Below are 16,744 nucleotides of genomic sequence, written 5' to 3'. Positions count from 1 at the left end.
TTGCAGTGTATACAACACTTCCGTACTACCTAAGCGCATAGGTGAAACCTTTAATACTGCAAGAAACAGTGGTCAAGATCAACGTGAAGACAGTAACAGTAAATCCAAAGACAATTGCCTGGATTTATCCAGGGACACGCACCACATTAGGACCTCAGATTGCATAAGCACAAGACTCATTGGGACATGCAAGAAGAAGACTGAGAGCACCACTTAGAAGACAATAAGTATCTTCCAATAAGCAGGGAGTATTTCAACATTTTTTTAATGAATTCATAAATTAAACATTCCTTTTTTTTTTCTTTTACTTTTAAACTATTTGCATTCTATTGCCAGTAGATTCCGAAACATGTTTCATAGGACACACATACCTGCCTCTGGCCTTTTAGTCTGTGTTCCACGACCTGGTCTCTGCAGAAAATGACATATTATCAGCCATTACTGCTGGTTTACATTTGACATGCATTCAGCACATTTACCCCAGCCATATTTTTTTCTCCCTTCACTTTCCTGGCTCCAACCTCTCACCGATACATTCCTTGCCAATTTCCTCCACACTGCCGGTAACAATGCAGCTACTCCTGTATTTCCCCTAGCTGGATTTCCCCTTTAACTCTTGTTATCACTTCCTCATTCTTTGCCTTTTTTACTTTTGACTTCCTTTACATGTTCTCCATCAAAGAACTTTATATACTCTTTTTCAAGGCATTCTACACGTACGCATTTTATATACCTTTTTCACAGTAGAGGAGCCACTATCTGCAGAAAGAAAGAATAAATCAAATAGATTAATTTAGCAAATGTTATCCAAATATGTCAGAAGTATTAACCAAATGTTCAAAGCTTTCACGATGTCAAAATATTTGCCAACTAAAACATATGTACTTTACATCAGTACTCATCAACCGTTTGATGTGCTGACATGCCAGCTATATGACAATTATTTTGTGACACATCCAGTGGTCAAAGTGGAAGTATGAAAAAAGTAATGGAAATGCAAGTGAATGGAATTTGATAGTTTTACAATGAAGACAGTAGGTGAAGTGGCGGTAAGGCATACCACCATATACACCCGCACTTGGACCACTGGGCACATCTGTGTAAATTCACACATTATTATGAAAACATATTTAAAAAAAAAAAAAGTAAAAAATAAATAAATAAATATATATATATATATATATGTATAACCCAAGGCAACAAAAATGTAATTAATATGTAGCTCACATATTATCCCATAACATGCCTTGTAATCATACTTGCCAACTCTCCCATAATGTCCAGGAGACTCCCGCATTTTGCGTGAGTCTCACGGACTCCCGGGAGAGTGTGGCAAACTCCCAGATCTGCCCACTTCCTAGTGAAGTGGGCTAGTGAAGTGGGCAGAATTAGCTCCAAAACGCTGCGATTTACCGGGAATCGATGTGTTTGGCCCCGCCCCCTGCTGTAAAATGACGCCCACCACCCCCGGCAGGCTCCCGGAAGCCAACTTTAGAGAGTTGGCAAGTATGCTTGTAATGTGCAATGATACTCTGAACAACCCATCCACATTCCCTTTTAGAAGCTTTAGTAAAACTACCCCGTGATGCATCTCCCAGTGTGTAGATGTCTTTCTGATTTGTCTTCTCACCTTGCCTCCCACAGCAGGCCACTCGTCCCAAGCACTCCTTGTGAGCAGGAGCTCTGCAATTGCAACATTTGTAACCCTGGAAGAACGTGCCCCTAAGAAGCCAGACAAGAATATGTAAGATTGGGGCATGACACTAGGACCAGAGTGGAGCAGTCTGATTACAACCACATATGTCACAGGTTCTGTACCTTAGCAGCATTTGGCAGGCAGTGCATGTGGCAGTGTCTTCATATGAATACATTTGGAAATCATGGCCATTTGCATGAGCATCTTCTGGGTAGATATTTGAACTGCAGAGAAAGCAAAATAAATATAAGCAATTAATTTTCCTAGATGAAATATGATCATGTATGTTCTACTTGTAGGAAATGATGCACTGCACATATGTTACAGGACTATGCAATAGCATGCAGAGTGTATAATCTGTATACTGCTTTGTGTTATGTAGTTGCCTATGTCGGTTACTCACATAGCCATTTCAAACTGTTCAATCCATTTCTTCTTCAGATCTCTTGTCTTGAAGAAAAGTTCAAATCCTTGAGATCCAAAAGTATCAATCAGAAAGAACATGTGTGACCACTGAAAGACAAAATGATAAGCAGGGATAAGTATGGTTTAATGGACAGCTGTCGTCAGGAGAGCACCACTGGGCCACTATTGTTTTTATAGGTGAGGGCTGGCACTGCGAGAAGGGCTGGGCTTCTATTGCTGCTGATGTTGCTGCTATTAAATAAATGCATTGAGAGCTGCCACTGGTCACATACTTCTGCTAGCCAAAACAGCAGGGCCGTAACTAGGGCTGTGGATTAGGGGCAACCGCCCAGGGCGCAACACTGAAGGGGAGTTTATGAATATTTTAAGTATTTGGTTAAAATTGAGGGCTAGTGGGGAGACATTTTTGGCACTAAAATTTAAGTTACGGCTTTGCAAAACTGGGCAAACATTGACAGCCCTCTAACACATGGTTTAATGTAAAAAATAGGTATACAAACCTATAGTGCTTTCTTTACATGACATGAAGTAGAATTTTTTACAAATGTTGTGTGTGTAAAGGGGATTGTTTTTATTCCATGTATGTTCTTTTGTTCGCTATCCCCTTAGTTACCAATCTCTGTTTACTCAGGGATAATTACTTTTATGATTATTATTATTATTATTATTATTATTATTATTAATAAAGGTAATACAAGTAATACAGTGAGAGCACAGTTATGTAGTAAACATGCAAGTATTTGAAAACAAATGACAAATGTAAGTATATATATATATATATATATATATATATATATATATATATATAGAGAAGAGTCCGGCTAATACTGGTGCAATATAACACTGTAACTTAATCTTTGTCTCCTGCCTCACAAGACTATAGGAGTGAATAGGGCTAATATATGAACGTATAAAAGTGCAGTATCTGATCTTTTGTGATGTAATGTGCCTACTTTTTCACAAAATGCACCCGTTTTCATGGGTAGGAACAATGATTTGCGGATCAAGATGGTTGCATCTGTAGAGGGTGCAAGTTGGTGGAACTGAGGGTGCTTCATGATAACTGAATGTCTTGTTACATTCAAGTGGGAAAAAAAATATTTTACAGAGGGGAATTATTGACATTATCCGGCGGGGAGACACATTTAGGTAGGCATACAGACTTTTCCTCCCTAAAAGAGACTAGAAAGCAGCTGGTCAGAGACGCAGAAGACCCATCATAATTTTTAGAGTTTAATGAGGGACTGTTTGCACCTTAGATGAGGTAAAATAGATTCTGGTGAAAAGGATCTGTGGTACAAGAGTCTACCAGCATATATTATACTTATCATTGTTGTGATGACGCCCTGCCCCATTGGGTATCCCTCATCTATCTTTTAGAGGGATTTCCAAGTGGCAGCTATCCACATGACCACACTTAGGAAGTGCCATGTATCACATCTTGAACCTTATAGTTGTATCTTTGCTGGAAAGTGAATTTCTAGGAGCACTTAGACCGATGTAATGAAAATAAATAATTGTTGAAACACACAAAAATGCCAAAAAAAATCCTCTGACTGTCATGGTAAATTTCTTGTAAAAGGCAGTATTTTAAGTGATAAAAATATAAGATTAAATAAATGAGGTAATCCTAAAGTGGAATTTGGCTGGACAGATTATCCAGATACCCACTAGGCAGAATTTGATTCTGTAGGGGTGTTTCCAAAGTCTTTGAAGTGGGAATGCACCTTGAAATTAGGACTCTCTGGGAAGAGCCAGAGGCAGTGACATAGCAATAGTAGTAACAGTAGTAGCAGTCTAACTCTCTGAATGTATTGGATAAATTAAAACTATGAAAATTGACTATAAAAATACAATCTTATTATTTTACCATCTTACACATTGTGCTGTAGATAAGGCTATGCATTACAATGAAAATAGTAAAGCTGTGTATACACTACAGGTTTTCACCTGATTATCGTGCCAATCACACGATAAATGACTGTTAAGTTTGATATCGCATTAGTGTGTACACTCCCACAATCATGTTTTATCGTACCAAAGGACATCATAACGCTTGATTTGATTTTAGAAACAGACTAAAAATCACTATATACGATGGAACAATTCTACAGTGTGTACGCACTCACAACCATCAGTCCAACAATTCTTCAGATACTTTCTCCCACAGTGACGTGTTTGCGGGCATGCATATTTAAATTTATGATGTTGTCTCTTATGTCTCCCACATGCTATTTTGTTTAAACATAAAGCACATGAAAATAGTGTTCTTTTCATAGCGAATCAGTAATAAACCTTTTTTTTTTGCATGCTCTGTATGTCATCTATGTGTTCCTGTATGCAAATGTATACAACATGAATTGTTAACACATGTGATAATACATATTCTCAATAAAGCCTCATTTATTTACTGATGTGACATATGTCCATCTCTTCAATTCTGTATTATCTACCTGTAATTTTGGCTGTTATTATGCTATTTCCTGTTTTTGGATGTATGTTTGTGGTTGTTGTGTGTGCTGAGGTTCAGCCCTTTATTTAAATTACTTTAGCATATTGCTGCAGGGACGGAAGATGTCTGTACAGTGCGCACGGAGACACGATAGTTTGAGCCAATGTTTATTGACAGACGAAAATCACAGGTCTGATGGTAAATTGTGTAAGTGTGTACACATGAATCAGCATGCTAATCGGGACTTTCAATCATTGGTAAAATCGTTAAAGATATCTGGAGAAATTTTCTGTAGTGTGTATCCAGCTTATTGTAGTGGTTATGATACAGAGAAGAAACCAGCAGTAACATTTAAGACACAGTTTATTCTCCTTCCTACAACATCAGTCAAGAGACAAGATGTATCATAAACTGGTAATACAGCACAGTAATAGAGATCCTAGTGATCACTTTTCACAAAAGTCATAAAAGGAGTATTCTCAGGATATGATACTACGTTCTCTAGATGTTACCTTACCCAACAAAAAATTAATATGTTCCTTTGCTCCTATATATATATATATTATCATAACTTCCTTGCTGCACTGAAAACTGTATACACTAAATTAATAAATAATTCCATTCCCTACACATAAGCCATAAAGAGAATAAAGTTCAAAGGCAAATAGCAGCTCCTTAATTCTAAACATCCACACCCAAAATGGAATATTGTAGGATGAAAAAACATAGGGAGAAAAGGCGTTCATGGTTTAGTGATAAATGTATAATCAATGAAACTGTTGAATGAAAGCAGCGTACATTTTCCAAATAAAGATAAATCTTATCTGTCAAATGCTTGATAGATGTACTATTTTGTACTGCCAGTGATATATTTGTGGAACAGTTAGTTACAACAGCTTCAAGCGTTACTCCTCATCATCAACATCACCGTGGACTCAGATAAGCGCTGTTTTTATGCTACATTTGATAAGTGATTACAGGTGAGAGCTGAGGATTTTGTCTGTAGTACATCTATCGAGAATTTCACAGATAAGCTTTATCTTAATTTGAAATATGTACGCTGCTTTTATTCCATAGTTTCATTGATTGTACATTAATTATTACACCATGAGCGCCCTTTCTCGCTATGTTTTTTAATTATCTAATATATAAATGCTTAGTGGCGTGTGTGTGTGAAAAAAAAAACAACAAGTTGCAGCGCCACCTGCTGGGCAGAGTTATACACTGACCTACTAAATTCTTAGTGTGTGTGGAAAAAAAAATTCAAAAAGGGCTGAAATTTGGTAGGGCTCAAACTCATTTTCGTGAGGTAATTTTACCTCATGAACACACATGTATAGAGGCGTGCATTAGTGTGTGTGTGTGTGGAAAAAACTATTTTCTCAGAAAGGGCTCATCCAATTGACCTGAAATTTGGTATACTGACATTAATTGACAAAAAAATTAGAATAGTCAAGTCAGTTAACTTCCATCATCCCCCCTTTCCCCCGTGGGAGGGGTAGTAAAGGCTAAATTTACGAGTTAAGGGGTCAAACTCATTTTCGTGAGGTAATTTTACCTCATGAACACACATTAAAAAGGGCGCTTGCGTCGGGAAGTAACGATCTTCCCCTGAGGAGGCCTGGGCTAGGCCCAAATGCATGACAAGAACCTTTTTAAGACCTTAAGTATCTTGATTTGACTAGAATGCATGAGTATCATGCACGGGTTAACTTGTATATAAATATATATAATGGTCAATATATTTAATATATATAATATATTGAATAATATTTTTCTAATCTTTGTTTTTGTATGTATTATGCAGTCATAAATATATGTATTCCAATATTCTGCAGACCAAAACACAGATGTTGTTTTTACTACATTGAATGATATTTTTACGAACAGTATAAAGAGATCATCAAAAATGGCATGCCATCATTATTCTATATATATATGTGGCCCTATTTTTTACCATTGTTAACAAAAGGATAAACTAGCAAAAGTTAAACATATTTGTCATATTCAGTCATTTAATAATTGTAACATGTATTTGTATATGTTTCAATAAAAGAATATAAATAATATACAGTATATAAAAATAAATAAAATGTGTAGGTGCCCATACATAAGCAGACACAGTCACTTGGCCTGAGCACGGAGCTATTGATCTGTGGGTGAGTAACTGAATAGTCAGGTCAAGCAGCCAGATCACATGGAACCCAGTTTGTGTGGCTGATCAACGCACATGCTGGCATATCAAGCCGAAAGGATTCATATAAAATCATGATTGACATCGTGATCTAATCAACTTTGATGGCGGATGGTGGTCACTTGGTCACATACAGCGATATGTAACCCACTCTAAAATGACCAAATCACTGCATGTGTGGGCACTTATCCATATATATTTATATATAAAATCCGCATTACCAACGTATGGGGATGCTAATGTTTCTATAGAGTTCAATATAATACTTATTATTTGTGGATGGAGGAATATACCTTATAAAAGAGAAAGTAAAATTGTGCAGTTGGTAGCCAGAACTGAATACTTGTTCAAGAAAATAGTTTATAAACATAAAGGTAGACTCACATGACTCTGAGGTTTACGTATATAGTAACAAATATAGTGAAAAATACCGCTGTACTAAAATCTTAGACTAACAGTAGGCAAAATAAGTACAAAATGAGTCATAAAAGTATAAAAAGCACATGTGATAAATACCTAAATATAGGGATTAACATCCCCAAATTCAATCTAATTTGATAAAGAATATAGAGTCTGAAACGTAAACTACTTATGATTATAAATGAGAAATTAGAGATATAGGAGTGGAATTATGTAAAGCAGCAGATAGTATAATAGAAGAAGAGCAAGAAGAAAACAAGTATTATCCAACTAAAACAGGGTTTCCCAAACCCAGTCCCCAGGACACCTAACAGTGCAGGTTTTCCATATCTCCTTGCTTGAGCACAAGTGTATTCATTACTGACTGACACAATGTAAAATGACCACAAGTTGTACTAATTATTTCACTTGTCACCTGGAAAACCTGCACTGTTAGTGGTCCTGAGGACTGGGTTTGGGAAACCCTGATCTAGACTAAATTAAGGTTTTAAAAATGGGTAAATAATAATAAACATAAAACCACAATTTTCGCCACAGTTAAAAGTAAAATTGTCACCTTTCAACTCTGTGTACTTTCACCATTTAAAATGCTAAAAGTAAGGAACTTACAAAAATATCTGTAGATATGTATCTTCTAAGGTATATGTATGGACGTTTGTATTCCTATATCTTGTTTGGCTAGTCAATGGTTCAACAACGTGTGCTTATATTGACGACTCTCTACCTTTTTACTGTCTCTGTCTCCAGAAGAATCATCACGGATTTGATAGTTTTGAAGTTTTAAAAATTCTTTCAGTTCATATGTATCCCCCTTCCTCTTACACAATAGCAGTGCCCGGTCCAGGAGGAAGGCGTACCTGGGAAGTATACAAAATACACTTCTTTTCAGTCAATGGTTATGAGGGATGAAGAGCACAGATCTGAAGGTAAATCTTGTAAACTGTGCATAGTGTGTACACCTGATTTTGTTAAAATTGCTATAAATATTTTACAAGATCTAAAAATAGACAGTAATCATAATTGACATATTATCCAGAAATAAACCATGAAACATAGAATGATTGCACTTGTTTTCATTTACTCTATACAATGTAAGTATAAAACATTGTTGGTTCATTAGCTTGATCAGTGTTAATATTTTTAATAACAGTTATGACTAAAACATTAGTAGCAACATTTCAGAAAGTGTGGGATACCAAAAATCTAATAAATAAATACCATAAACAGACAGTGTGTTGACCAGAGAGGGACAAGGCCTTTACGTTTACATGTCTGCACAGTGTAGAGTACACATGAACACGAGCTGAAAGACAATTACAACCTAGCATTACATTTACCTGCGCACCATGCCTGAGGCTCTAGGGCAGGGGCAGGGCCACCATCAGGGGGGTACGGGGGGTACTGTTGTACCGGGCCCGGGCTCACCAGGGGGCCCGGTACAACAGCTCAGCACAGACTTACCTGGGGCCCGCCGCTGGTCTCCGCTATTCTGTCTTCAGCCTGGCTGTCACTGTGACAGCCAGGCACCAGGATCCGATCGCAGGGGTGGAGGATTCATTCCCCCTGCGATCATGTGCTCTGCCTGTGACAGATCACATGATCGCAGGGGGAATGATTCCTCCACCCCTGCGATCGGATCGTGGTGCCTGGCTGTCACAGTGACATCCAGGCTGAAGACAGAATAGCGGAGACCAGCGGCGGGCCCCAGGTAGGTATGAAAGTATGTGTTGCTCATGGGGGGGGGCGCTCATGAGGGGGGGGGCCCGGGTGGCACGGGGGGCCTGTACTGGGCCCTATTTTTTCTGAAGGCGGCCCTGGGCAGGGGTCAGGGAACTTTTTTACCTTTTACCCCCAAATATATTTAGATACGCCAACGTTACCCCCTTGATTTGAAAGGAAGGAAATCATATATTATTAATTATTGGAATTCAAAATTTTATTGAATCTATTCAAAATTTCTTTGAAAGCTTCGAGTTCATAACTTCAGGTTTTGGAGAAATGATGTTGCTCCATTTTTGATACGAGAGCATCAGTATTGGGGCATTTTGATGTCAGAGCAATTTGGATACAGTCTTCAGCGTCCAATTGATTTCTCTGCTTTGTTTTTATGTTCGTTAGAGTGGAAAATCCTTGTTCGCAAAGGTAGGTTGTTGCAAAAGGCAGCAACTTTTTGACTGCCTCCTCATGTGCAATTTTGAATGCCTTTGCAAGCTGTTGACATCCAAAAATATGACAGATCTGCTTTGTTTTCAAATGCAATACGTGCTTCATCATTGCATCAAAGCGCAAGAAGTGCCTCTGCCAACCCTTGAGGCTCTTCTGGTACAACAGCAATTTCACATTTAAAGGGGTCTACAATCCAACTGACAGCATGTGAATCGGCAGCATTACCCCCAGGAATTTAACTTTTACCCCATTTGGGGTAAATTACCGCTGTTCCCAGACCACTGCTCTAGGGCATGTTTGGAACAGTAAACACATAGCAACGGTGGCAATGCTGTCTTCTAATATCACACGATCATGAAATGCATTTGACAATATTGTAGATGATACTACAGCATATTTATCATAGTACAAAATGTGTGTGCTACAGATAGGTTGTTCATTAGAGATAATTGTGAGCATGTCATTTTTAGCTGCAGAGTTTAATGACTGGTGTGGACATGAGGTAGAGAGATATCTATTTACCTGTCCAGTTTTGACTTCTTCTCTGAAGTAGTCATCTTCAGCTCACCATCAGTTTTTGGTCTTCCATACTGAGCAAGAGATTCAGACTAAGGGGAAAAAATGACAAATAGCATCAGGCCAATGAGACCATACAAGTGCAGGACTTGCAGCACTGAATAATAGGATATCGAACACGTGCAGACAGTGAATGAAATGGGATAACATTTACCTGAACAGATTTTCATGTATTCATGTTATTATACATTCAGTGGCACAATATTACTATGATATATGCCATGCACCAGGGCCCTCTAATAGTCCCATTACCTGCTGAACTCCGTGTTGCACCTCTGTCTCCTTTATTTTCTATCTTTTATGCCTTCTACAGCTCCACCAGCACCTTCCCCTTCCACCCCTTACTCTCTTCAGCCCCAGTAAGACATATGCATTTCCCTTATAGACCAATAAGCAGTAATCATATCAGAGACTTACCAGATTTTCAATAGACAACTGGAAGCTGGTGATTTGCTTCAATGTCTCATTATCCCTCTTCACTTCATTAACACACTGGGCCAAATCCTGTGGAGAAACAGCATATCTAATGTGAATAATGTTGTGTCCATAAGAGTTACCCCTCATTCTCCTAATTGTTACAAACTCTACTGGGTATTATACCTTCTGTAATACGCCTAAATGTGATTTCTATATCCCCACGATACAGCAAACAGATGATATCTTACATTAGGATAAAATGTAATAGCACATATACAGGATGTAAGTTGCTTGAAGACAAAAGTGTGAATAGATTATCCAAGGCAAATCCAGTTCTATGCATTATTGCCAATGTTGTTATAAATATTAATTGAATTTGTATGATTAGCTACATATTGTGTATGAATAAGGTAAGGTAAATAATAATAGAAACAATTAAAAAAAATAAACAAAAGGGCACAGAAATAAATGGTTATAGTATATGTAACATGACAGGCATATAAACCACAGACTAATGTGATTAACGTGATGATTTATCATATTGGAGGACTAATGATCCGCTGGAAATCTAGGGCATGATTCATTAAGGGAAGCAAAGCAAAAAAATTAGTAACTTTGGACTTTGGCAAAACCATGTTGTAGGAGGGGGGAGGGAAAGTTAAAATGTGAGGGACAGATTTATCAACTTTTAATGTCAGTGTACAAATAAAGCTATCAAGTATTTGTGTGCTACATGAAAAAACAGTCAGTATTTTCCTTTTGTGCAAAATAATAAACTCATTTGCACCCCTTGCATTGCAACATGGTTTTGCCAAGGTTCAAAGTTACTAATTTTCTTGCTTTACTTTCCTAAATGAATCAGGCCCTCTGTCTTGAGGAATATATTTTGTCAAAGAAGTATCCTTTAAGGACGTATGTAGCCAATACCATTCAGGGTCTGTAGATATGGTGTGGATGTTATTGCACCTTATGAGTGGTTAAATGGGTGCTTAAGTAAAGTCACACAGCTAACGTGATGTTATAAGTATATGCACACAATAATCATTATTTTATATGTAAATACTATGCAAAAAGGCAGTATTTTATATAGGAATTATTTGGTGGCATTATATACAGTATTATATGACATTCCCCGCATCTCACCCTCATCGCATCTAAAGCCAGCTTCAGGTTCTCTTTGTCTGTTGGTTCTGCTGTGTATTTTACCAGCTCCTATATGAAAAAGGCAAATACTTATGAGAAAAAGCTAGTGAGGAAACTGTCGAAGTCAGCAAATTGGATAAAGTCATTTCAATTAAAGTCTAGCAAACTTGGTTGTCTTTGTCTGAAAAGATGCATACGGTACGCTACGACGTACAAGGGCACGCTACGGCGTGAAAGGGCGTACGCATCCACTACACGTGGCAACAACAGTAATCTTTCTTTTACCATACATTCGCACAAACACGCATACTTATAAAATAGTACACATTAATGGTAGTTGCAACACATAGTCAGTTATGTCGAAATATAGTAGTATTTATATGTTATATCAGAGTTACATGCATATTAGTGAAATACACGGAATGGGTTAAAGGAATAACATCATGAGTGGTATCATAATGAACCTTATTACATATCCTACTGTTTGATTCACTCTGCGAGGGAATCGCAGAGTGCATACGCAAGTTATGAATGATAGGGAATTATGAACTACTTAAGACTAAGGAATCCTGGCGGGAAGAGCAGAGCATACCCCCTGCAGAGATGACCCCCTCCTTTGGATTCCTTAGGATGAACCAGCCAATGATTGACGACCCCTTGGACATTCCTGAGACCCGGACCAATAGATGCAAGCTATACCATCTTCATTGTATTACTGTATTTGATTGTGTATATAAGCAGCAGCTTGTGATCCAGAGTGCAGACATCTTGTCCCCAGACTTCAGGATTGAATGACTGCACTGGATCCAGAGCGCCTGCGATAAGTAACGGCTGTATTTACTATTACTTCGCTTGAGCATATTATTCCACTTATTGCGAATAAATCTTTGTGCTTTGGAAACACAAATCGAGGTTCGACAATCGTTATTGGTTAGCGACAATACGCACATAACAATTTGGGGGCTCGTGAGCTTTGGAGGTTTCGTTGCAAGACCAACGGATTTCGGTTCCTCAACAAAGGGTGGAGACGCGTCATAAACGGGTAAGAACGCATGGTGTTCAAAACCTGAATTTTACTCTGTGTTGCGAAACCGAATGTCCGTTTTGCATTATCTAGGGCACGCTAACTAGAACCTAGGGACAAAAGAGAAAACTGTTTCTTTTTTCTGTCATTGTGCGTTTTAACTGTATTGCATTGCTTAGCGTATGTGTATTTCCTGCTGTGCGTACGCGAACTTCTGGTAGACTTGCCACGTGGTTAAACAATCGTTTTGATAGTTATTGTACATGTATAGTATAATTACTTGTGAAAGCCTCTGAGATATTATTACTGTTGTTGGGAACTTTTGATTTTCTGAGCAGAAAAGGTGTATAGTGTGTGATGCTGTAACGTAGATACACTGTTTTATTGTGGATTGTGCTCAGTTGCTGTCTGACGAGGCGGATTGCCCAACTGAAGGACGGTATACAGGGCAGGTACCAATAGATCGCAAGGTTTGCTAATAATTAGTATTGGTAGGCAGTGCGATCCGATCGCACCGTTAGTGCGAATTGGTGAAGCAGCTAGGAGGAATTATACTGGAAAGGCAGGTTGATTGTATTAACTTGCGCTCCCAGCGATAATAAACTCAGCAGATTTTTGTGGTTGAGCCAGGGTATCGAGGAGCTGATAGCCCTTGGGGCCCACAGTGATATTTCTGTATTAGGGATCCTCGCCAGGGGCGAGAAAAGCGAGTGAACGCGGCTAAAGGAAATACGTTCACCGAGCATTATAGATCTCTAGCGGTGAGTATAGCAACAGAGTTGAAATTATTAGGTGGAAAGAACAGAGCATTGCGGTGTGTCTGTATTTCACATTTGGCCGGAAGGAACAGAGCATTGCGGTGTGTCTGTGTTCCGGGTAGAAGGTATATTGTTCAACATGGGTGCTAAGCATACGCTAGAGATGGTCAGTGTACTGCCTAAGGAAGGCCCTATTGGTTCAGCGAAGTTTCTCATGTGTAAGAAATATGGTGCATACGCAACTGTGTATTGTGACACGTGGGTCAAGATGACCAAAACTTGTGATAGGCCTTTCCCAACAATAGGAAGTTTTAATGCAGAGGTACTAAATACCGTAAAAGATAAAGTATGGTTGATTACCTCAACGAAAGTGAGGAATAAACATAATGATTGTTTAAAATTGTGGCAAATGGAAAGTAACACGTGGCAGAGCAGCGAATGCAAACCGGAAGTAGGCGTGACGAAAAGCGCGCGCAAGGCGGATGTAACCGTTGCGAAGCGTGGCGAACTCAGCGCAAGCGCACGCCCGCCACCTTATGTGGCGGGAGGGGTAAGTACAGCCGTTGTTAAAACTGAAAATAGAAAAATTGCTAAGTTGTATCCTGTTTTAAACCAGTTTAAATCAAGTGTATCTGAAAGTGAAGATGAACCCACTGTGATTTCGGCCATTGCCCATGCCGTTAGTGTACTAGAGGCTCAGCGCAAGTATGAGAAAATGGCTGAGATAGGTGAGAGTAGCGTGATCACTAGGAGTGAAAGCGTTCTAAATCTAGGACCAGTAAATCCTGTAGTGTCTCATGAAGTCAGTGTACCAGAGGGTGCGTTCCCGGTCCGCACAATATCAGTTCCCAATGGGAAACCGGATAAGGATGGTGTAGTTCCTTTAAGAAATGTTACAATGCATTGTCCCTGGACTAGATCAGAATTACGTTCCATTATGACTGAATTCCCAGATCCTAGAAAAGAGTTAGCTAAATGTCAGAAATTTGTTAAAGACTTAGGAAATGCTCACGAACCAACCAGTAAGGATTGGCGGGTAGTGTTGAGGGCGTGTCTTCCTCCCAATACTAACATACAAAAATTTATTGAAGATTGTTTGTTGGAGGAAGATGACACCTTGACTGATGAGATTAACCAACGGAATATAGAACAAATTGTCAAACACTTAGCCATCTGTTTTCCAGTAGTAGTAAATTGGAGTAAGATTTTCACCATTAAACAAAAGGATAGTGAAACTGCCTCAGATTACTTTGCTAGAGCTATAACAGCGATCGCACGATTCACTGGGATATCCAACATAAGTGAGGATCCACATCACAGAGAGGTAGCTGTAGGGGTACTGATGGATGGCCTTAGAGAAAATTTAAAGACGAGAGTACAAACCACATTACCTAATTGGAGAGGTGTCATGGTAGACTCTCTTAGGGAGTCTGCTGTGGAGCATGACAAGAACCTTTTTAGAAAAAGGGAAGAGAAAAGTGATAGGTTAATGACGGTAAGTATACAGGCTCTAGAAGGGGTGCATATACGACCACCAGCATACAACCCATATAACAGGAAACCTAAAGTGATCAGGTGTTTCAACTGTAACGAGGAAGGACATTACGCTAGAGAGTGTAAAAAGGAAAGACTCAATACACAGAAAGGTGGGTCACATAGATATCCTCCAAGGAGGGATTCACATAGACTAGAAGACTCACATCTACCCGCGCATATTACGGCAGTAAATGCTGCGCGGGAAATCAATAGTCAGCGGTAGGGGTCAGGTCATACCTGTAGTCTACAGCCAGTGAGGTTAACTGAGAGTCAGAGTGAAGAACCAACAATGATAGTTGACATAGCTGGTAGGAAACAAACTTTTCTTGTAGATACAGGGGCGGCCCGATCTGTGATAACCTCTCCTTTCAACCTACAGGTGACCAGTAAAACTATTCCAGCTATGGGGGTAACGGGAAAAGTGTTACATTATCCTCTAACTAAACCCGCCGAAGTTACTATCGGGCCTCTGCATACTAAGCATTCGTTTCTCTTGGCTGCAGCGGCTCCTACTAACTTGCTAGGGAGAGACTTGTTATGTAAAATGGGATGTGTCATATACTGTACTTCTGATGGTGTGTTCTTAGATATGCCGGAGAAGGTCGCACATGAGGTACAGGATATATTGGACACCCCTCAAAGGTTAATGTTACACTCTACTGTTATAGAACAAAGTCCATCTCAAGTAAAGGGGATGTTGCTGGGAATACCAGGTTCCCTATGGACCAGAGATGGACAGGACACTGGACTGATGGCAAATGTAGCCCCTGTCATGGTCAATCTAAAAAGTGGTAGGATAGCTCCAAAAATCCCACAGTATCCATTAAAACCAGAGGTGGAACTAGGGGTATATCCTGTTATTGAGAGGCTGTTACAACAAGGGATTTTAATTCGTACAGCCAGTACAGCAAATAGTCCCATTTTCCCTGTGAAGAAGAGTGGGGGGAGGGGCTATAGATTAGTCCAGGACTTAAGGGGAATTAACAAAGTTGTTGAGAGCCAATTCCCCGTAGTGCCGAATCCAGCTGTCATCCTCATGCAGATTCCACCGTCTGCCAGTCATTTTACTGTCATTGATCTATGTTCTGCTTTCTTTTCAGTCCCTCTTCACCCTGACTGCCAATACCTTTTTGCATTCTCCTACAGGGGAGTGCAATACACATGGACCAGACTACCCCAGGGGTTCATTTGCAGCCCCAGTATTTTCTCCCAAGCCTTACATGACTGTTTGCAATCCTTTCAACCCCACAATGGGTCTGTTCTAATTCAATATGTGGACGATTTGTTGTTGTGCTCTGATTCTTTTATGTCATGTTTGCATGATACTAAATTGTTGTTGCTTCATCTTTCACAAACAGGGCACAAGGTGGCAAAGGATAAATTACAGCCATGTCAGACTAAGGTCAAATACTTAGGACACTGCCTCACTAAGGGGCTAAGACACCTGACAACCGACAGAATTGAGGCCATACAACACATGACCCTGCCGCAGAGCCAGAAGCAGATTCGTACTTTCTTGGGGATGTGTGGATACTGTAGGTCCTGGATCCCAGGTTTTTCTATTCTGGCATTACCATTGCAGGAGCTAGTCTCTTCCTCAAAACCAGAGCGTGTTGTACACACAGAAGAGTCAGAGCAAGCGTTCTTTAACCTTAAAGATAGTCTGACAAGAGCACCTGCATTGGGAATACCTGATTATGAAAAGCCTTTTGAGCTATTTTGTACAGAAGCTGATGGCTGTGCAGCAGTTGTCCTCGCACAGAAACATGGTGACGCTAGCAGACCGGTAGCATACTACAGTGCACAATTAGACAATGTGGCAAGGTCACTCCCAACATGTCTCAGAAGTGTAGCAGCAACGGCCCTTTTAGTAAGTAAGAGCGAAGATGTAGTATTAGGTCATAATTCAACCATCTATACACCCCATGCTGTATCA

The 16,744-nt window shown here is 39.4% G+C and overlaps 1 protein-coding gene across 2 annotated transcripts in view; it reads right to left on the bottom strand.

Moving 5' to 3' along the window:
• Positions 1-16,744, bottom strand: part of VAV1 (vav guanine nucleotide exchange factor 1) — a 93,478-nt gene that overhangs the window by 21,140 nt on the left and 55,594 nt on the right. For both annotated transcript variants that reach the window (XM_075195255.1, XM_075195256.1), the window contains exons 11-19: positions 11,491-11,559; positions 10,348-10,434; positions 9,877-9,962; positions 7,913-8,045; positions 2,100-2,209; positions 1,819-1,920; positions 1,631-1,722; positions 734-759; positions 372-411 (exon numbers count right to left, since the gene is read on the bottom strand). In XM_075195255.1, coding sequence (XP_075051356.1) covers positions 372-411; positions 734-759; positions 1,631-1,722; positions 1,819-1,920; positions 2,100-2,209; positions 7,913-8,045; positions 9,877-9,962; positions 10,348-10,434; positions 11,491-11,559 — 745 coding nt within the window. The remainder of the gene's footprint in view (positions 1-371; positions 412-733; positions 760-1,630; positions 1,723-1,818; positions 1,921-2,099; positions 2,210-7,912; positions 8,046-9,876; positions 9,963-10,347; positions 10,435-11,490; positions 11,560-16,744) is intronic.

The sequence above is a fragment of the Mixophyes fleayi genome, chromosome 2 (assembly GCF_038048845.1).
Source record: "Mixophyes fleayi isolate aMixFle1 chromosome 2, aMixFle1.hap1, whole genome shotgun sequence".
Lineage (NCBI taxonomy): Eukaryota > Metazoa > Chordata > Amphibia > Anura > Limnodynastidae > Mixophyes > Mixophyes fleayi.
The sequence above is the reverse complement of the archived record's forward strand: the minus strand, read 5'-3'. Positions and strand labels throughout refer to the sequence as shown.